The sequence below is a fragment of the Ostrinia nubilalis genome, chromosome 12, assembly GCF_963855985.1.
Source record: "Ostrinia nubilalis chromosome 12, ilOstNubi1.1, whole genome shotgun sequence".
NCBI lineage: Eukaryota > Metazoa > Arthropoda > Insecta > Lepidoptera > Crambidae > Ostrinia > Ostrinia nubilalis.
In genome coordinates, this window is record NC_087099.1 from 9752990 (window position 1) to 9775560 (window position 22571).

Here is a 22571-nt window from a genome sequence, read left to right on the forward strand (position 1 = left end):
CAGTCGAAAAGTGGTCGAAAAGCCCCTTTTTTGTATGGAGTTTTGACGGATTCGATTTTCGATTCGATCAAAAAGTGCGTTTTGTCTAGGGGGGCAGGAACATAAAAACCCTCGCCATGTTGCGGAAAACTAATGGTACTAATTTCTTTTAATGGCAACAGTAACTGAAAACTTCATTGACATGTCACCTTGTATGTCAGTCTATTGCTGTCAAAGTGTAAACAAACTGCATTTTAAATTTTGTTTTTTAAAATTGATTTTGTGAATTAAATTGCTAAAATCTTTTTATAGTCGTGAAAGAAAAGTGGTTCACAATGTGTTAAAGTATTTGTCGAAGAGAAATACTAAGGGTTCGGACAATATTTTCATTGAATAATGTTTCCGACAAAGGTTGTCAAATTGACTGACATGTTTATCGCATAGTACAGTCCACTATGAAAATTAGCTGTGGTTTGATTCAACTACCTATTTTTAAAAAAATTGACACTTTCTAAGTGTTGAATTTTATGGAATTGGGAAAGAAGTACCGAGTTTGAAGCGTTCATGAGCAAACATTGCAGTTGAATATTCAAGTTCTGAATTTGATTATTGATGAATAATAAAATAAATCCTACTAGCTCGATTGATGGTTTCATTAATTTATTTAAACCAGGTTACCTATAATAATATTTTTTCGTTAATTTATGAAAATATCAAATTAGCCCGTAATCCTGAATCCTGATACATAAAGTGAGCCTATTAATTTAACACGGGTGCGACTGTACTCAGTGTTGCACTATCAAATGTAATTGACGCGCCTCTATGCCAGGGTTTTTATGTTCCTGGTCAGGCTATATTCTTAAAATGTATTTATGACTGTCCCATCAAACTCATTGACAGAGGGACGCCACCATCGTTCAACTAAGTATAGTTCCAAAATACTGGACTGTCCTGTCGATGACATTGACAGTGGGGCGCCACCGTCAATACCGGATCGCTGGTTCAGATTTTTGCCATGTTGGAAACCATATAGTTGAACGATGGTAGCGCCCCCCTGTCAATGAGTTTGGCGGGACAGTTCAGCGTGGGCCATCTATATAAAATTTCCAACATGGCAAAAATCGGAACCATCGATCCGGAATTGACGGGTGCGCCCCGCTGTCAATGTCACGGATAAGACAGTTCAGTATATTGGGTCTTATATCTCGTTTGCAGACAGGCGGATCTTGAAAAGCATGTCAAAATTCAATAAAATTGCCTACAAAAATGTTGAATGTTGAAATGTTTTTGTTTATTGTGTAAGACAAAACATGCACTGAAGACTGGGATACAATTCAACTAAAGCAAAGTAGATAATGTATTCGACATTTAAACTTAATGACGTGTAATTTGATAAAATAACTTACTTATTTAATGTGGATATATCAAAAACTAGACGTGATAAAAATATGAGATATTTAATTAGTGTTCTGTAATCAAATACATATTACACCAGTCTCACCAGTGTGAGAACGTGTTCGCCTCAACTTTTTTTGAGCGTTCTATATTCTCACGTTGAATTTTGTTTGCCTCAAAAGAAGATCGTTTTAAAAATATCCAGACTTTGGAGCATTGATTAACTCAATAAAAGGGACGATTACCTATCATTCCTTTTGACCAAATATTATGCCTATCGTATGTCCTCTCCACGCCTCATTAGTAAGTAAGAAGTACAAATTGGAGTAAGAGCCATAAAAATTAAATATTCAAACTTAAAAATGAATTAAATTTGGGTAATGAGAAATACGATCAATCGATTACAGTCATGTCAATCCACAATCGATTTTTTTTATATTCCGTATGAGCTGGTATTCCTTTGCTACAGGCAGTATCTTAAAAATAATTTCGGAGTTGATTGCGCGCATTGTGATGGCGCGGTTAGGCTGTGGCGGGAAAGCAAAATAAAGAAATTAATTCTAAGGTTGGTTAGGTAGGTACACTACCTAGACGAAATGTTATAATAAAACTAAATAGTAGTTACCTATACAGGGTGTCCCAGAATGGGTGAATCAAACTGCTAGGGGAGGTAGCTCTAGTAACTAATGTACTATGTCTAAAAAATATTTTTTTTTTAAAGCGAAAATAAATCAGCTTTGCCTAAGTATCTGGCTATAATTCCTGCTTTTGGAGTTTATTTGTACTTTTTTCTTACTAATATTAATTGTACATGATCGCTTCGTCTATCTGTAAACAAACTTTTGAAAATAATGACTAGATTTCGAGTTTAGAGCACTTTATTAAAAAAAAAAATCCGTACTCAAAATTTTTTTTTCCTATTTTTTAGGGATAGTACATTAATAGAGCTACCTCCCCTAGCAGTTTGATTCACCCATTCTGGGACATCCTGTATAAGATTTAAAACTTTCGCGTTCCATTTTAATTAAAATATTAAGACACGGACACAATAAACGTCGCGATAAGACCCGTGTCTTACTATTTTAATTAAATAGTAGATAATATGAAAATAATTAGGATACATTCTAAGATTAAAATTAGAGATGAAACGGATATCCGGCAACTATCCGGTAGGCCGGATATCCGGCCCTAATTTACTATCCGGCCGGATACCGGATAGTAACTCACTATCCGGCCGGATACCGGATATTAAAAAACTACGACAATTTCCTATTAATAAAATGAAATATATTAATCTTTGAGGTAAATATCAATAAAATGGCTTACAATAATGATGGCTTTTATTTAAAGTCCATAAAGTTACAAAAAAGCTATGGCTTTTTATATTAAGAGCGTTTACGCGAAGCGCGGCGTTTCAGGGGGCATCATTGGAAATGATTCGCGCGCGGCGTTTTTTAATAGTTTTCAAATGTTTATAGCAAAACAATAACAATGAATTGTATATCGTTTCAAAGTAAATATTTTAAAGAAGATGTTATTTTATTATATTAAGCTATTTTTATGTTGAATTAAAGAAGAATAATGGTGTAAAAATCACTTGATTTTTGAGTATTTCACGTTCTTTGAATTTGTGATTTCTTATTGGAAAATGCTTAAACCTAAGAATTTTCTCAACTGACTATTTGCCTAAGGACCTATGCTATAGGATATAAATGTTTGTTATATCGTTTTCACAGTATTTTTATAAAAATTTCAGCTTGTAAACTGACGCTAAAGTGGAAATTTGAAAACCTGTGTGGACTTATCTTGATAGAATTCTTAAATACTATACTAATCGAAATATTTTCTCAACTAACTATTTAGACGACAAAATTGCCTAACTATTTATGCCTATAACATATTTGTAATGTAACTGGTTAATGATTGTGACGGGTTGAAAAAGTATTGTTTTTGCGCCAAACGGCGTAAACGCTCTTAAGGCCTTTCAAAACTAATTTATTTTTCTGGGCTATTCACTCTAATGACGAATACATAGATAAATAGTAAATATCTGTTAATGTCGAAATATTGCCAAATAAAATAGGCGATTTTTTTTTCACTGATGGTCTGATGACATGATGCAACTAGTTAAATTTTCGCTATTCAATTACACACTCACGATTGCAGCCGAAATTGAATTGATCTGCCCCCTAGACAAGTGGCAAAATCTGACACTCTATTCGGATGGATTCGATTTTTCAAAAGTGTGACTAGTCTATTCTACTAATAGACCCACTGATCGCGTTCGAAGCACCTGTGCGGCACTATACTCGTCACGACATGCAACGAGACAATGGGCCAACTATCCGGCCGCCGGATATCCGGCTATCCGGCCTAGCAGCTGGCCGGATATCCGGTATCCGGTATCCGGCATCCGGCCAAACAACTATCCGTTTCATCTCTAATTAAAATACCTACTTACGTAAACTCGAGCTTAAGTGATTGGTAAGGTATGTATTTTTAGTGATTATTTTGTTGGATGATCTTTCGATGCTGATGGATGTCAATAATTATAATATATCTTATTTAAAGGACATCATCCACGTTTCATATATTTTTGGTCCAAAATCAAAAGTGCCGGCCAACAAAAAAAAGTGCTGTATTCTGACAGAATACGTCTACCTTAGCATTTGTTACTATGGCACCAAAGCCGTAGCTCCACTGTGCGTCGAGTATTTGACATCTAAAAGTCATCGACTATTCATACATTTTTTGTTCAAAATCAAAAGTGTCGGCCAATAAAAAAAAAAGTGCTGTATTCTGACAGAATACGTCCGCATTAGCATTTGTTACTATGGCACCAAAGCTGTAGCACCACTATGCGTCGAGTATTTGAGATCTAAAATTCATTGACGATTCATACATTTTTTGTTCAAAATCAAAAATGTCGGCCAATAAAAAAAAAGTGCTGTATTCTGACAGAATACGTCCGACTTAGCATTTGTTACTATGACACCAAAGCTGTAGCACCACTGTGCGTCGTAGTATTTGAGATCAAAGTCAGTCGTTTCATATATTTTTAGAACTCAAATACTACGATGCACAGTGGTGCTACAGCTTTGGTGCCATAGTAATAAATGCTAAGGCGGACGTATTCTATCAGAATACTGCACTTTTATTTTTTGGCCGGCACTTTTGATTTTGGACCAAAATGCGGCCCTCAATCAACACATTATACATAGTTTATTGTCTTTACAAGTTTACAATGCAAATGGGTGAAGAATACACGTGCGTGCGTCAATGCTCGCTCGTGAGTGTCCTGTCGATTAAGTATTTAATATGTATTTTATTTCATACTAGCTTTCCGCCCGCGGCTTCGCCCGCGTGGAATTTTGTCTGTCACAGAAAAACTTTATCGCGCGCGTCCCTGTTTCAAAAACCGGGATAAAAACTATCCTATGTTCTTTCCCGGGACTCAAACTATCTCTATGCCAAAGGACATCATCCATTTTGGTCCAAAATCAAAAGTGCCGGCCAAAAAATAAAAGTGCTGTATTCTGATAGAATACGTCCGCCTTAGCATTTATTACTATGGCACCAAAGCTGTAGCACCACTGTGCATCGTAGTATTTGAGTTCTAAAAATATATGAAACGACTGACTTTGATCTCAAATACTACGACGCACAGTGGTGCTACAGCTTTGGTGTCATAGTAACAAATGCTAAGGCGGACGTATTCTGTCTGAATACAGCACTTTTTTTTTATTGGCCTACATTTTTGATTTTGAACAAAAAATGTATGAATCGTCGATGAATTTTAGATCTCAAATACTCGACGCACAGTGGTGCTACAGCTTTGGTGCCATAGTAACAAATGCTAAGGCGGACGTATTCTGTCAGAACACAGCACTTTTTTTTTTATTGGCCGACACTTTTGATTTTGAACAAAAAATGTATGAATAGTCGATGACTTTTAGATCTCAAATACTCGACGCACAGTGGAGCTACGGCTTTGGTGCCATAGTAACAAATGCTAAGGCAGACGTATTCTGTCAGAATACAGCACTTTTTTTTGTTGGCCGGCACTTTTGATTTTGGACCAAAAATATATGAAACGTGGATGATGTCCTTTCATCAAAATCGGTTGCGAGGTTTAAGCGGGAAAGCGTAACAGACAGACAGACAGACAGACAGACAGACAGACAGACAGACAGACAGAGTTACTTTCGCATTTATAATATTAGTTGGGAAGTTGGGATTGAATTTTGTGATTAATTTTGGGGGGCGTCGATAAAGTCGCAGGTACTAAAGACTCAACCTAATTTGTTTAAAATTAATGTAGATAAGTAACTAGTAGATAAAATTGACGTTAAAAAAATTACTTTAAATTCATTTACATAATAAGCGGTTAAAACAACAATAATTATGCTAAACATCGAATTTGCGGTATTACTTTCAAATAGATAGACCTACATCCATCCATTGTGAGACTTCGTGGTTCGCATAACCCCCATAGCTGCCATAAATAATTCCCAGCACACAATCTTTCAAACGCATTTATTGCTCTTAAAATTTATGGTCTCAAGGAACACCATAGGCTCGGATCATTATGCAATACATGCAATTTTCTTCCCGAACTTTTATAGACGTCTACTTGAGTAATGAAAAACTATAAACTGCCCGTGTGGGGATAAACCGGGGGTCGGTGGGACCTTCCAGTTTTATGGCCGCAGAGCGAATGGTGAATGCGCTATTTTTATGGCCGCGCCAATTTCATGGACCCGCTATAAGATGGCAGCCCACGTTTATGCGTGCAAATAAAATGTTTAGGTAAAGTCTAGGTAGTATACAGAGTGTAATTTGTAGGCGTTTATATTCTAGATACGCTTGAATACTTAACGTTATCCAACTTTTATACTTATTAATAATTGTAAGTAAGTAGTATATTATATTAATACAAAACAGCTTAATATCATAAAAGCTCCAGGCACAATTTATTGTCTAACACAAGGGTTTATCACCATACGACACGTCAGTAGGTAAGGTGCGGTAAAATGATTAGAAGATATTCTTCTTCTTATCGTGTCGACAACAAGCAGCGTCAGCACGCAGTAATTAGAAGATATTAATAATTACTCTAACAAAAATACAATATTTTATATTTCTCCATAACTTGTAGGAAACACAACAACTGTTGAAACAGTTAAAGCGATTTCATCAAAAACGGTAGGTTCCTAAGTTAAATAATTTATATTTGTATAATCGTAGTAGAATTTGTATAGGTTTTATCATTACCTACTACTCCACCAATATCATTCGTTGTATCTACGCGTATTGTCGAGCACTTTTAGAGAAGCTTCCAAAATGAGAAAATAGTTAAAAACCAACCATAGGTGAGGATAAGGATAAATCACAAAATTTGCTCTATCTCTTATACTAAGCAAAATAGTAGAACATACGAGTACATGGGGTGATTTAGATACACCTTGATTTAAGGAATCGAAATTTTAGCTTTGGACGTCAACTGCCGGGCCACCCTGTATTTTAGAAGCAAGCAATTACTTCATCCAAAGTCACTTTCAATATTTTCTTCTAAGGAATTTTTATTGGGTATAATTCATGACTTAAACAACTTTTACTCCTAAACTAAGTTCATGAAGAGCAGGGTGAGTATTGATTTTTTCCAGATTTTTCAAGCTAACAGTTTAGTTTTTAGAGAGGGGGGGCACCCTACTCGAACAAAAATTGTCACTTTAAACTTTAATAATTTGCAAACGGATCCCTAAATGGAATAATAGTCTTATGCCCGTTTTCACCATCAATCTTTAATTTTTAAGTGACCCCTATGATAACACATAACAGGCATTTTGTTTTCATAGGGGTCACTTGAAAATTAGGGATTGATGGTGAAAACAGGCATTAGTAGTAGGTTATTTTGATCTGAACTTGAAAGGAAAAGCCAATATTATTTTTGTTTTGGTGATTGCGATTAGTATCATAGCTTAGGAGTTTGTACTATCAACTATCATCTTCGAATCGGTTCATACGGGCCGTGCCCCCCCTATACGCGCATGTCGCTTCCACAATCGGCGATCACTACTTTCCATTAGGTAAGATGCAGGCCAAATAAGCTCTTTATTGTGGGTTCTACAAGAGTTCTAAAGCTGCATTTCCACACTAAGGATCCTGCGAGAGATGCGTTTGTCATTGAATTGATAAGTACTGCCTACACATTCTCGCATCGCTCATAGGCCATAGCCGTTTCACGGCTTCACTTCGTTCGCATCTTCTTAACACACATTCCGCTCAAATACATATTTTCATTAAAATTACAATTAAAGCAAAGGTGTGTAAAAGGGCGTAGAAACATAAGATGTAGTTACTTACTTATCTGTTAAAAATAATCTAATTTAATTATTGCAATTCCAGAAATATTACCTAGGTACTAGCTTTTGCCCACACAGATCGTCATAAATTATAGTCTATATGTTATTCTGGGTTATAAACAATAATACTGTAAAGTTTCATCAAAATACAAATCAAATTCAGTTCTGCCATGTCTCTAGATTTTTCATGAAATGTTTTAACATAATACTGTAGGTATGTGATACTAACTATGCGTATTGTAACCTATAGTAATATAAACTCCCTTACAAAGATCCTTTGATACGATATTGATTTGATTTATTTAGTTGCCGTCAAAATACCCTTGTTCTATTGTCGCAACACGAGCAAACGTACTGATTTACGATCGCCGTAAATCTCAAATTAGTGTTTTACGGCGCCTTTTACGGTGTGTGCGTAAAGTAGAACTAATCAGTTCACCGGATCGATGTCTCATCTTGATTTTAGCCCTCCATGTACGAATTTTATGTAATTTCTGACCGGCCATGTTGGGGGAGAGAAATGGGAAAAGCATCGTAAAAGTGCGAGGGACTTGAGGGTGCTTTATGCGAATGTTTTTGGGGGATGATCTAATATGTGAGCGTACAATGCGATACGATATCGCATCTGTCTGTATTTTAATGAATTATTTTTCCGCATCAGGTTAGGGAAATCGTGGGCAATGAAAATTATAAGGAACTCGCCAGAGCGGGGTAGGAGGAGCGCAATATATTGGGTTACCTGAGCGTAGGTACCTGAGATATTGTCAGACGTGCCAAGATTAACTCAGTCCAAATCTCTAAAGTCTATGATTATACCTACTCACTCAGTCTGAGTAAGAAGGATTAAAATCCGCATCCTAGTTCGAGCCCTTTAATTGCGGCTCTAGTACGTACATAGCACTTGTCCATGAAAGAACTATTCGAATCGAGAATGAAAGGTGGATGAAAAACCACTACCACAGCCACTACTTACACATCCTCATAGTCTGCGGACATATGATGCGCAAGCTAGCTTATCTCCGCCTGGACAAACACATCCTAAAGCAAAAAAAAAAACACATCCAATATTATGTTGACTGCGTCACAAAATAATTAATTGATTCGTAGTCATAAACTTGGCCATTATCATATAATTATTTTCTAAGTGGTTTTACTCGTATTTAAAAGTTTATTTCTTTTCCAGGCGCAACTTTACGAGAAGTGAAAGACAAAAAAGAACTAGAAATGACCCAAATGACTTTTCCTTTACCTACTCATTCAACTGGCTGGGCGGTGAACTCATATCATAGATGCCTACGAGACAAAATAGAGTAAGTACAAAATGCGAATTTTATGTGCACACACTTTTTACGAGGGCTGTCCGCATAGCTTTTTTATTTTTACGACAGACGTGTCCGCTACCGTCTACTTCAATTATTTATAATGCTCAATAAAATGCGAAAGTTTACTACAACCGCAGGCATGGGTGATGGCAATATACGAGGGCCGGCTGATAATTTCGCGGCCTAAGGTACTTAATGAAATAAAATAAATGGTTTCTATTTTTTATTTTGTAATATAATCTCCCTCAAAAGAAATACATTTCTTAAATCTCGCATACAATGCCTTTTACCCACCCAAAAAAATTTTTTTCAAAATGACGACCAACCGCAGCTTTAATTTCGTTGTCATCTGCATATCTCCGGCCCCGTAAGTCCTTTTTCAAATCGAAAAACAGGAAAATATCGCTAGGTAATAGGTCTTGGCTATATGGTGGGTGGTCAATCTCTGAGAACCCGGTGTCTTTCAGGGCTTGGCCTCGCAACACGTGCGGCGTGAACGGGCGCGTTGTCTTGCGGAAAGAGCAATCCGCGTGTCAGTTTCCCCCGTCATTTCTGTACAATAGCCTCGCGAACATAAAGAAATATTCTTCAGCTATCTGCCACGATTTAATTCTTTGGTCAGCCGGAACGATTTTTTCGACTTTTGAACGTTTCCTTCACTCAGTATCGTGACAGGGCGGGGGTCGTTTTCACAGGTCTCTCGTCCGTGTTGAAATAGTCGGGCCCATTTTTTAACCATAGTATATGAAGGTCCAGAATCCTGAAGAACCAATGACATCTCTTCAAAAATGTCTTTCGGTCTATTTTCCTTCTTTACGAGGAATTATGTCCGCGGCGCGCGGTGTCGAAATTCCGCAAATCTCCAGATTCGGCGGACATGGTGATGTCATTTGTTCGATAGAAATTGAACTATCAGTGCAAACTTAATTAGTGATTGCTTTTTATAATACTACTGAGTGTCGCAACTAGTGATATGAGTAACAAGCTAGTTACTCATCGCTAAGTACCTTAGGCCGCGAAATTTTCAGCCGCCCCTCGTAGCTTCGTAGATACATAGGTAGGAACCCTAATAAAAAAACTGAAGAAAAAATATAGAGATAACTTATCAACATGATGAATATCCGTTGTTGGTTGGAGGAGGTGTGAGCTTTTATACCGTATCTAAAACCACATTTTATTAAACTTATGCAAGTTTGTTTTGTAAGTAATATTTGGTTAAAAAAAGATTTAAGAAAACTAATTATCTGCTGTTCAAACCTGAAAAATGAACTTGTATTCAATCTTAAAATGATGTTTCATGCAATTCGTTCTGTTGCACTTTGTTTAATAAAAACTAAATGTAATGTGTTTAATGCCCGTTTTCACCATCTATCCCTAATTTTTAAGTGACCCCTATGGTAACACATAAGAAGAATTTTGTTTTCATAGGGGTCACTTAAAATTAGAGATTGATGGTGAAAACGGGCATAAGTCTTTGGGTGATCATTTATTATTATAGGTAGTTCTGTGTATAAGTAGTTTTTAGAGGCAAATAGGTAGGTACTATTATTATTACTTGCTAGCAGCACCTTACTTACTACATAGTTGTGTTATGTTGAGTCATTATCACCATTATGTCCCATACTCGGCCAAGTAGAGAAAATCTTAAGGCTATACTATTCCCTCTATCTTTACACGACGACAACTAGTTCTTATAACTTCTTCCGTAGGATACTAATACTTAGTGGTAGGTAGTTTAGCTAGGAAACGTAATTTACGAATAACCACGCACTACCGAGGCTTGGCGAGCAGTAGCGGTATCGAGAAAAAGTTTTTCAAAGTTGCAAATCGACGGACGGTGAAGTGACAATACCTCCTAAGTTTTTCTTTACAGTATTCTTAAATTTAATTTCGCGTGGACTTTTTCCATTATTTTTTATAGCAATAAAACTTTGTGGAAACAGCTGCTATATGCGCAAGCAATATTTACGTACTTATTTATTTCTATCTCCTGAAAACAAAAAAATAAATGCAGTTAGGAGGTATTGTCACTTCACCGTCGAAATGTGATTTTCACCACAATGCTAACACATAATATTGATAATATCACGGAAAATATTCATTGTAGATATTATTATACTAGCTTTTTCTTTTAAGTTATTCTGATATATGCATCAAACAATAATAATACTGCAAAGTTAAATCAAAATCCATTTAGTAGTATAAGGTGAGTAAGAGTTGAGTATATACTAGTAACTTTACTTGTAACAGAGCAACAAGCCGCTCTATCACTGTGTGTGTATCAATCACATGAAACAAACTTACATGAAAATGCTTTAAAATCTGAGCTTTTACATAATTGTACCTACCATTTGTAAGAACGTTACATTACATAGGAATGCTCGAGAAAATGCTTCAAAGCAACAATCAAACTCACAAACTTTCAGGATCAATAGGTAATATTAGTAAGTAGTTAATATTTTTTTTACATCTGAAAGTTAAATCCATGGTTTAAAAGCTAAAAAAGGATTTTGAATGTTATTTTTCATACATAAACAAATTAGGCACTGATTTTAACAATGTAAAACTTTCAGGAAAATATGACGTAATAAAACCATGGAAATAAGTTCTTAAGCTTGGATTACAAACTCTGGAAGATACGATAAGTTGAAAAAATTTGTAATGTGACTTCAAGGTTTCTGAAAAAACGACCTAAAGAACCGATTCATGAACTTAAATTTTTCATGAAACCATCTGAAAAGTAAGTAAGTAATAATATATTCATCATCATTTCAGAAATAGGACGTCCACTGCTGAATGAATCCATAAAATAGGTACTTAGTTAAGACTATATGGAGAACGTCCTTAATTTTATGAAAAACTATTTTAGGTAATAATTGCAAAGAAAGTTAGATAATGCAATGTGATACTTAAGATATTAATACTTCAGAAATAGAATATGAGTACTATGTAAAATTTAGAGTCATGTACATACTACTTCTAATCAGTACTCAGATTATTTTTAGCCATCATCACGCGTCCCATAATTTACTCGGCAGCCATGCCCATTGCCCACTTCCCTAAAAATACACGCGGTGCGCACCATTTCACTGCGCATAAATCGATCCCGAGCACTCAGTCTGACGTCAGTATCCGCCTTTATCCCAATGGCGCTCGAAATACTCTCTCCTGATTGGCCGATCATCCAACTTTTTCTCAGTGGGAGAGAACGCTCGCGCTTTGGAAAGTTTAATCCAAAATGGCCGCTGAAATTATTGTGCTACGTGACAGTTTGATAAAATATTGGAGGGGCTGGTATGCTATGGCGGGAAGCACTTAAGGCAGTTGATTGGTGAGAGTACCTATCTATTTTACAAGCTTTATTTGAAGTAGTTTTTTTTAAATTGTGTGATAATCTTACTAGTCCAGTCAATAAAGCATTATAGATGGAAAACTGTAGAACACAATTTCTGACTTCAGGACTTTATTTAGACTAGTTAGGAGGTGAACATAGCAAAAGTCCCCGCCCTTAGCCCTTGAGCCGGCGGGGAGAGGGGGGTTTAAAGGTGCCACTTTTCGGTTTTTCGCTTAATCCTCGGAAACTATGCGTCCTAGTGACATGACTACTTTGAACCTAAAAAAAGCATATTCAATTTGCTACAGATGAGATAGACAAGTTTTTCTATAAATTGTATAGTTTTCGCGGCATCTGCTCTAGAAGGTCTGTAATATTGGAAATTTTATTTTTGTCTTACATGTTCCCATCAGGAGAAAATCGACTAAATCAACATTGAGCAATCATTTTAGACATGCGGGAGCATGTTAAGCCTAGTTCCAGCGAGGGGACTACACCGTGCGTATATTTAGACGAATCACTTTGAGCCACTTTTGAGTCCTCTTCACTCAAAAACTACTGTGCATTAACACTTCAAATTTGGCTCATGTATTGAGACTTGCAAGATGTACATCAGCTTCAAATTTCATAAATATACCTCAAACGGTTATTTAGGTATTGACCTTCAAAAATCGATATTTAGAGCACTACTATCTATCTATCACATGTGAAATGTTAAGATTTACTGTTTTTTTATTTGTTCCTTTGTATTTACATAACTACCTTTCTGGATGCCAAATTTGAACCTTCGAGGTCATCTGGAAGTGGTTAGAATTTGGTCTATAGGTCAGACATGTAGATTTTTGGACGTCAATACCTAAATAACCGTTTGAGGTATATTTATGAAATTTGAAGCTGATGTACATCTTGCAAGTCTCAATACATGAGCCAAATTTGAAGTGTTAATGCACAGTAGTTTTTGAATGATGAGGAGTCAAAAGTGGCTTTAATTGGTTCGTCTAAATATACGCACGGTGCAGTCCCCTCCATGGAACTAGGCTTAACATGCTCCCGCATGTCTATAGTGTTTGCTCAATGTTGATTTAGTCGATTTTCTCCTGAAAGGAACATGTAAGACAACAATAAAATTTCCAATTTTACAGACCTTCTAGAGCAGATGTCGCAAAAACTATACAAGATATAGAAAAACTTGACTGTCTCACCTGTAGCAAATTGAATAAGCTTTTTTTGGTTCATAGTAGTCATGTCACTAGGACGCATAGTTTCCGAAGATTAAGCGAAAAACCGAAAAGTGGTACCTTTAAACCCCCTTCTCCCCGCCGACTCAAGGGCTAAGGGCGGGGACTTTTGCTATGTTCACCACCTAACTAGGCTAAATAAAGTCCCGAGGTCAGAAATTGTGTTCCACGGATTTCTCTCTACACCGTCGTTAAGGCATTCATTGACTGGACTATACGCTCTGTTATCAGTATTTCTGATAACAAAAAACAAAAACAACTAGTAGAGTATTAGTGGAGCAAGCTATATTTTTAGACGCGTTTAAGTGCCCTGAGAAGGGCCCTATACAGGTATGTAAAGAATTTTAACTTGATGAGTATGCATTATATGTTTTTAATGGAAATACTTATTTATAGTGTGGACTGAAATGTGGACTCTACATAAAAATCTTAATCTTTATTTAGTTACAAACGTATCACAAGTATTGCGTAAGATCTGGTCATAAGTTAAAGTTTTGGAGAGTTATTTCTAATCTGTCCTCCTTGTCCTGCCTATAAAATTATTCAATATTATTCCCATGTATAATATTGCGGTTTTATTGTTAAAATTACAGAAAAATACAAATTACAGTCATGCCACCAGATGATAAAAGAAAACTGACAGACGATAATTATAAACGCAAAAAAACACTAGGTAGGTACTTACGCGTAAAATTGGTCACCTTTTTTTCCATGGCGTCATGAATTACCAGATGATGTCACAAAAAACTCACTAAACAGACAAACCAAATGTTTTGGCACGTAAAGAACGTCATGGACCATGTCCAAATGGCAACTGATGCATATAATGTCTTTGAACCCGAAAGGATTTAGGGATATACGTAACTGAGGTTAGTTAGATGAATAAATGAACTCCAATAAAACTGTTGATAGTTGGAAATGACCAGGTCCGCACTCGATGAATAATTTACAGTTTTTTTAAAGTTATTTTTAAGAACTTAAGCCTTTAACACCTTTGCTGCGGCAGTAAATTTCTAATACTTTCCATTCCTTCGGTACAAGGTCAGTAAACCTGGTATTAAAACTTACATTGTAGCGGCACAAGGCTTATAGACCTTGTAATATTTAAGATATATTAATTTTATTTTTGGCTTCATGTTAATAGATATTGTGTTTTTTTTCTTTGAATATTAATAATAATGCATTTATTGACATACACCTGAAGGCGTTCGTGAATAACTTGTTTAGTATAAAAATTATAGCTATATTCAAAATACAAGGCTTATGCACCCTGTGCCGCACTGAAGTAGGGAAGTCTAGTGGGTATTCTAGGGATGTGAAATACAAATATCGATAGTTTAAATTAAGTTTTAATAAAAATTTAAAAAAGTAACAAATAAAGATGTTTTAATAATTTAGTCTAAATATTTTACAAATAAGACATACGTGCATAAATACTTAAGTAAGCTATATTTAAAGAAAATATATTATTTAATAACATTTAGTTACAACTTCAAATGTTTGTCACGAAAAACATTATTTAATTTTTTCAAGTTATTTATAATTTTCGAACATTATTTAAATTAGCAATAAATCGTGTAGCAAATTAAATTATAATCAATTTGCAGTTTTGATTTTGTTTGTTTCTCTTGACGCCATGTCGACATGTGCGTTTCTTACGAATGCGAGGCAACACTGGCTGCACGAAGCTAGCGTGGGGTGCGGTACCAGGTGCGCAGGGTACAAGGTGCTTCGACCTGGTTTCGCATTGTGAAGACATTTTATTACTTCCGTGCGGTACCAGGTCTAAAAACCTGGTATTAAAGTAGGTACATCATTGGATTCTATTTTAAGAATGCATCATAGATATATATTCATCACTTTCCTACACCGGACCCAATTGAAGTTATGCCTTTCGCACGACAAGGAAGACTACAATTTTCTTAGCCGCACGGTAAGCGAGACGTACACAAGGTCTATAGACCTGGTTTCGCACTCAACGTGTTAAGTTATTTTAAAACTTAATTTCAGGGACTGTAGTTCCCCAAAAATCTTTGCCATCCTACTTCTTAGGCCCTTCTGGCTCTCATGACCTAATTGATAGTGTTATCTAAAATACAAGCACATAGTACTTACTACAGTGGAATCTCTATAACTCGAACCTCGTTAAGTCAAAATCCTCAGTAAGTCGAAAAAACATGCCATTCCCTTCCGCTGAGCACCTAAATACGCGGTATCTCGAATTATTTAGACTTTGTAACTCGAACAAAATGTTATTTCCCTACGAAGTATTGATGATACATATTTATACTCTATAACTCGAAAAAAAAGGGGACTCCGTAAGTCGTAGTTAGTAAAATATAATAACGTCTTAATACTTGGAATTCCCCGAAATAATAGCAATAAAATCCAAAATGAATGTTCGGGTTCGGGGCTTCTAATCTATTGTTTTTGTCTTGTACACGTGCAATGAAAGAATACATCAATGAAACTTTCTAAGTAACACAGCTGTGAACGTGATGTTTGTCCTTGTCGCCACAGGACACGATCACTTATAGCGGAGCTTGTCCGTCCTCTACAAGTCGAAATTTCAGCAGTTAAGTCCTTGTATCTCGAAGTTCTTGTTAAGTCGAAAACTCGTTAACTCGATTTTTTTTGCATTTCCCTTGAAATTCGAGTTATAGAGATTCCACTGTACCTTTAAAGATTCAACCAGCTGGACTACTTTACCAATAAAAGGTAACATAAGAATACAGTAAAACAAATGACGATCTTTTGAAGGTTTATGTAAAGAAATAAACAGTTTCTAATTTCAAATTTTTAATGTACAGTCGTGACACCCAAAGTAGCCAAATAGTTCGCAACACGTCTTTGTTACGATTGAAATTTTGTTGATTGTTTGATTGAGGTTGTGTTGTTAACTTTTTGGCCACTCTGGGTGTCACTAACTATTTGACGCTGACCGTACATGCATTCTTAAGTCCAACCCTGGATTCTCTGGGTAGAGTTGTAAACCCTTTACGCAGATCTAACTATACAACGTCAATAAAACCATTTGGTTCCAACAATGCATCATAATCACTTCTATTATATCCTTTAATTTATAACCTAAAATAAAGCTTTTAACAAAACGCATGTAAGACGTGCCTTTTAGGAACCATAAATAAGCCGGTATAGCTTTGTGAATACATTTTCAACCCTATGTGGGTGTAATAAAGTTCAAAGTAACCAATGAATGATACCGTCGCATCTGCTTTCTACATGCATCTGTTAATTCCTTCTATATCTACACAAAAGTTTCGAATAGGAAATAAATAATATTGAACAATTAGACAATAATCAAGATCGTTTATTTACTTTAAATAATCCTAAAATTATCCTATTTAGAAAATAAGACTATGTTAAATAATTATGTACAGGGCCTTTGCTAATATTATGTTAAAAAACAAAACAAGATTCATGGATAATCGTATAACATTGGTGTTTATTTTCCACAACGATTATTTGAAACTAAGCGCAACAACTATTGCGGACAATAGCCATAGTTTGTTAAAAACAATAGTGAAGGCTGAGTTTGATGGTGAAACTGGTATACGTATGTCGTTCTCAAGGTACACTTTGTCCCAGAACTCGGCCCGCTCCTTGATGGGGTAGCTCAGGACTTCAGTGATGTTTCTGATCAGATAGTACGGAGAACGGGATGCAGTTGCGTTTACTGATGGCCAAACTGGCCAAGACTCGAGTAAGCTCGAATTCTGGGGTGTCGGGCTCCTGGAAATAACGAAAATATTAAGTATACCGTCCAACAAGAAATAAATAACACACCTACACTTAAATATTCGTTCTGATAACATATTTTTTCGACTTTTCACCTAAAGTTCATACGAATATAATCTAATTAAAATATTTGGACGACTTTGTGAAAATTTTCAAGATACAAAATTGAACTATTTGCAGTTTTAATGTTAAGTAGGAAAATATTGCAACACAATTGCAATTTTTTAGAAGTAGAAATTAAGTTTTTATCTGTTGGGTGAGTAATATTAGCAATAGAAGATAGGAAGATAATTTTAAAAATATAGGTATTGTACAAATAGGTAAAGTAAGAAAGATATGAAACAAATATTGCAATAAGTAGATAGTTAAACAAGGATTTGTCAAGTTGTAACTAAACATTAAAATCAACAAAAAACCATCAGTAAAAAAATATGTTCACTTACCCCGTGGTAATGAAATTAAGGTATATTTCCCCCATTTTTTCTGACACAGCCAAAAGTTCATCCGAAGGATTATCTCCCAATATACCAAGAGCAACGGCTGCCTGTTCGCAATGAGCATCACCAAGGACCGGTGAATTAACTGAATTATTTTTCATAAATCCATATTCATACAAATAAACTTGATCATTTCCAGCCTCTATTTGTAACGAGACAGCACGAAGTATCGAATGAGAAAATATTGTGTCTGTCATAAAATCAATAAACTCTACCACTTTGCTTGCATTAACTTCGCCTCCAAAATAAAAATCTCTAGCTGCAATCCCCACAGAATTTCTTCGCTCTTCATTGTCAAACTTTAAATCCACAGGCAAAAAGTTCCAAAATTGAGTATTCATTTCATTCATTTGAAACACTGTCAAAAACTGAGCTAAATGCATCCCTTCTTTATCAGTGTATCCGTACAATGTTGGTACTTTCATGTAGCTACCCTTTCTCCATATATTTATAGGAGCTTCTTCTAAAAACATTTCTTCACCTCCACCCAAATCTTTTTCTACACATGGTTGAAATAGTACGTATGGTCTTCCCGAGGCGACATTCATAGCGGCACTCGCTGTTAAAACATCTAATGAAAGTGATGCATAAAATTCTCCTAGAGCATCTATATTATTAGCGTTAGTAAAGTTGAGGGAAACAGCATGTTGTTTTGCATTTTCCAAAGGGTCCATTTGTATAGCAAACTGACTGAGACTGCAACCACTCTCTGAAATTACTTTGTGGTAAAGTCCGATGCTCATTTTCGATAGCATGAGGGTGTCGACTGAGCTACCACCAGCACTACAACCTCCTATAGTTACATCTTCAGGATTGCCTCCGAAAGATGCAATATTGTCTCTCACCCATCGCAATAATGCAATTTGGTCTTTCATACCAGCATTTCCTGGAGCAACTTCTGTTCCAAGACACAAGAATCCATATATGCCAAGGCGATAGTTGAAAGACACTGCTATTATTTTCTTACTGTCGACTAAGACGTTTGGAGATACCATGGCACCGAAACCAAAGTTATAACTTCCTCCGTGAATAAGAACTACTACAGGAAGGTTAGTGTCATTTGTGTCTGGTACGTATACATTTGCTACGAGACAGTCTTCTATTATTTGTATATTGGGATCGGGAGTGGCTAAGTTCAATTGTGGGCATATGATTCCTCTGTCTAAGGCATCAAATGTGTCATTCCATGATGGTGGTGGTAGGGGCGCCTGTGAATCAAATATTACTGGTTATTTTAAATTTACAATTTTGAAATTATGAATGAGATATGAAGTCGAAATAGAACGCGAAAGTTTAAAATCTTATATGAATGAGATAAATTATGAATAAAATATTTTACCTTAAATTTATTAACCCCAGTAGGGGCCGTTGCATATGGGATATTTAGGAATTCGAACACATCGTAGTTTGGTGCTTTATGTCCAAGAATAAGTCCTTGAGTTGAGTTCACCAATTTCGTTGTTGAGTTACCATCTTGTCCCTGAGCCTCTACTAATAGAGTGCTGGCAACACACAAACACACCAATATATGAGCCCACATCTTACTGTCACTTCGTCTTCACTAAAACAATAGAAGTGATTGATAGTGTTGAGTATTTATACTGATCAAGTTATTAATCTTTTTTATCAGTTGATAAGTGACTAATGTGAAAAATGGATGAACAATGATGACTCATTGGGAGGCTCTTCAACTTATCGTTTCAGGGCTCTCTAATCTCTTTTATACATTAAATAGACTTAATTTTAGAAAGTCTTCTATGAGCGTGCTTAAGAATGTAGGTATCTGTATTGTAGGCATAAAATGAAAAATAGGTACACTATTCATGCATGTGTCTTTTCAGCCAAATGACGTCTACTAATGGATAAAGACCCTAGGATTTCCACATCGACCGGTCCTGCACTGTCCGCATCCAGGTACTTTCCGCGACCTTCACCAGATCGTCAGTCCACCTAGTGCACCACTTGCACGTATTGTACCCGTACATGAACTGTAGAACTTTCTGCATTAACAGGCCATCAGTTCTACGAGCTACTTACTGCCACTTCAGTTTGGCGATTCCTAAGATCCAAAAGTAATGCTAAGTGCTTTATAATTTTAGTTCTTTTTTAACTCAAATGCCCATCATGCTAATCGGAATTTCTGCGATCATGATTCATTATTTAGGTTGTAGATAAGTAATTGAAGGATTTAGACTGAAATCCTTTTGTACTATCTTATCTAAACACGATCACATATGTAAATACATCATTTAGATTAATCATTCATTATTATTTGTTAATCTTTTAAGATTACTATCTACACGTTTACGCATATGTGACTAATATCCTAATCAATTACTTTTATGTATTATTTTGTCAACTCCGCGACAGTAAGTTCGTTTTAAGTACAAAATTTAGTCTTACTTTAACTGTGACAAACGTCAAAAATCTGTCAAACTCCATACAAAAAGCACCGGTTATCGTTATAGTTACGGTCAAAGTTAGGTGGTGCAACTCAGCCTTAATGTAGGTAAAGTCGGCGTCAAATACTTCGCGACACCCAAGATGGCCAAAAAGTTGACAACACCCTAACACAACCAAGATGTTTCGAACTTTTTGGCTACCTTGGGTGTCACGAACATTTTGTCGCTGACTGTACAATCGGAACCGTACTTTGTATGTATTCTGGGGATAGACACATTAACTTTATTAAACATTTTTCGCAAAGAACTGACTATTAAGATTTAATTACCAGAACCTATGGGTCCTATATCTATGCGTGAGGTAGGGTAAAAGCAGTTAAAAGTACACAGGGAAGAGTCGGAGCTATTGTACCGGCAGGATGGCGCCACCTCCAGATTTTTTACTAAGCTACACTGGCTTTTTTAATTACGAGTAGCTACGCTCGGTCCTTCGATTAAAAAAGTTTAAGCTACACTGGCTTTTTTAATTACGAGTAGGTACGCTTGGTCCTTCGATTAAAAAAGTTTTTGTGGCAGGTCGAAAACATGGCTGGTCGTGAACATGCCATTTACTCGTACATTTTATTCATTTTAATGTGATTACCAGACAACTAGGCAATTAATTGATTTGATATGGAAAAGTGTCACGTTGTCGTCGAGTATTTAATTAGTGATAAGTCCCTCCCAAGTAGACCTAGATACTGTTGTTTGCTTATGTTATTATTTATCAGTAGGTACTTTTATGTGATTTCTTAATCCTACTGTTATCTAGATTTTCTAAAAAACTGTTGTTTAAATAATATAATCAAAATCAATCATCACTGCATCAGGTGATCCGTCTGCTTGTTTGCCTCCTGTCCCATAAAAAAAACATTTTGCAAGTTTCTTTGCAGACGTGTAGTTAAATACTGCGGCATCTTATCGTTCGAGATACTTAGTTATAAGTACATATTGTAAACAAAAATGTTTGAACTGAAGTGCTGTCGTTTGTACATAACTAAGTACCACACCCAAGTACCGATGACGGCATACGGTATATTCCCTACTTCGGTAAACATGATACGATTTCGCTAATATTGCAATAAGTACTAGGAAATGGGTAAGTACCTAGATTAAAATTGATTTGATTTATTAATTTCACACATAGGGGTGAACTGATCCCATGCAGTAGAGTCGGGCTAGAAACAGTTATTGAACACACTATCCAAGTGGTACAGTTCTGGTAGAATTAGAATATTCCTATCTTTTAAGATAGTACCTGCTATGTAGTTCGCCATGGATACTCGTAGGTAAAATGTATTTTGGACCTTAAATTCAGCCCCTTAAAAGTCGGTTTATTATAATCTGCTTACTGATTCTACTTACTAACGTCGTAGCTTCAAACCCCACAAGTTGCTCCCCCAGCGTTGCTCGTGCAAATACTGAAGGGGAACGTTTTTTTATAACGAACCTTTATTTTTATGTTAAAATGGGATCACATTTTAGGAAAGTAATTTCATACACATCATGCAATAAAACAATATTTTATTAGTCATACTAATAGAACTAGTGACTACTTTACAAAGTCCACTATATAGAAAGATAATAAGATATGATATCTTTATGCATTCGTATAAGATACGAGTGAATACATTTAATAAATATCTTTTTAAGGTCTAGCTAGATGTCTAGATGGCACTCTGTAAGTGTCTAATAACGTTACGAGTAGATATATTTTTTTACAAAGATTTTTATTTCAGACATGCATAATATTGTGCATGTGCATGTGCGGGATAAAAGCTTCGTACCTATCAACTCACATTCACATCATTTTCGCTAGAGGGCGTGCTATGCAAACTGAGCTTTTATTCACAGCTCTAACTCTATTTTGGTGTGATCTTTACGGCTTTCATACTGGTGAATATTTTATCGATGTATAAATACAATAACGTTTTTTTATTTGTGTTTAGTGTTATATTTTATAACGCTTTGATTTTACACCAAAAAGCAGACCGCCCTGGAAAAAAAGTAAAGCCATTTGAACTTGTTTACTCAAGTTCAAATGGCTTTCGCTAGAGGACATGGCGAGCAATCCAAGCTTTTATAACTCTAGGTTGATGTTATGGCTACGGTGTAAGTTAATTTCCATATATTCAGGAGTCCGACAAGACAGTGTCCATTTACCTTTGTTAATAATGTAAACAGTGAAATATTTTATAACGCGATGACTTTACTCCGCAAAAAGCACAACGCCCTGGAAAAAAG

The 22571-nt window shown here is 35.8% G+C and overlaps 1 protein-coding gene across 1 annotated transcript; it reads right to left on the bottom strand.

Moving 5' to 3' along the window:
- Positions 1-16940: 16940 nt before the first annotated feature.
- Positions 16941-19459, bottom strand: LOC135076921 (venom carboxylesterase-6-like). Its single transcript, XM_063971436.1, has 3 exons — positions 19226-19459; positions 17833-19094; positions 16941-17383 (listed from the first exon to the last, which is right to left on the bottom strand). The coding sequence occupies exons 1-3, from the start codon at positions 19424-19426 to the stop codon at positions 17113-17115; spliced, it is 1734 nt and encodes a 577-aa protein (XP_063827506.1). The 5' UTR covers positions 19427-19459; the 3' UTR covers positions 16941-17112.
- Between the last annotated feature and the right edge of the window lie 3112 nt (positions 19460-22571).

Coding starts and splice junctions, on each gene's coding strand:
- LOC135076921 (XM_063971436.1), bottom strand. CDS start 19,426: ATGTGGGCTCATATATTGGTGTGTTTGTGTGTTGCCAGCACTCTATTA. Junction 19,095..19,225: donor CTGGGGTTAATAAATTTAAG/GTAAAATATTTT, acceptor TTTGATTCACAG/GCGCCCCTACCACCACCATC. Junction 17,384..17,832: donor CTTAATTTCATTACCACGGG/GTAAGTGAACAT, acceptor CGTTATTTCCAG/GAGCCCGACACCCCAGAATT.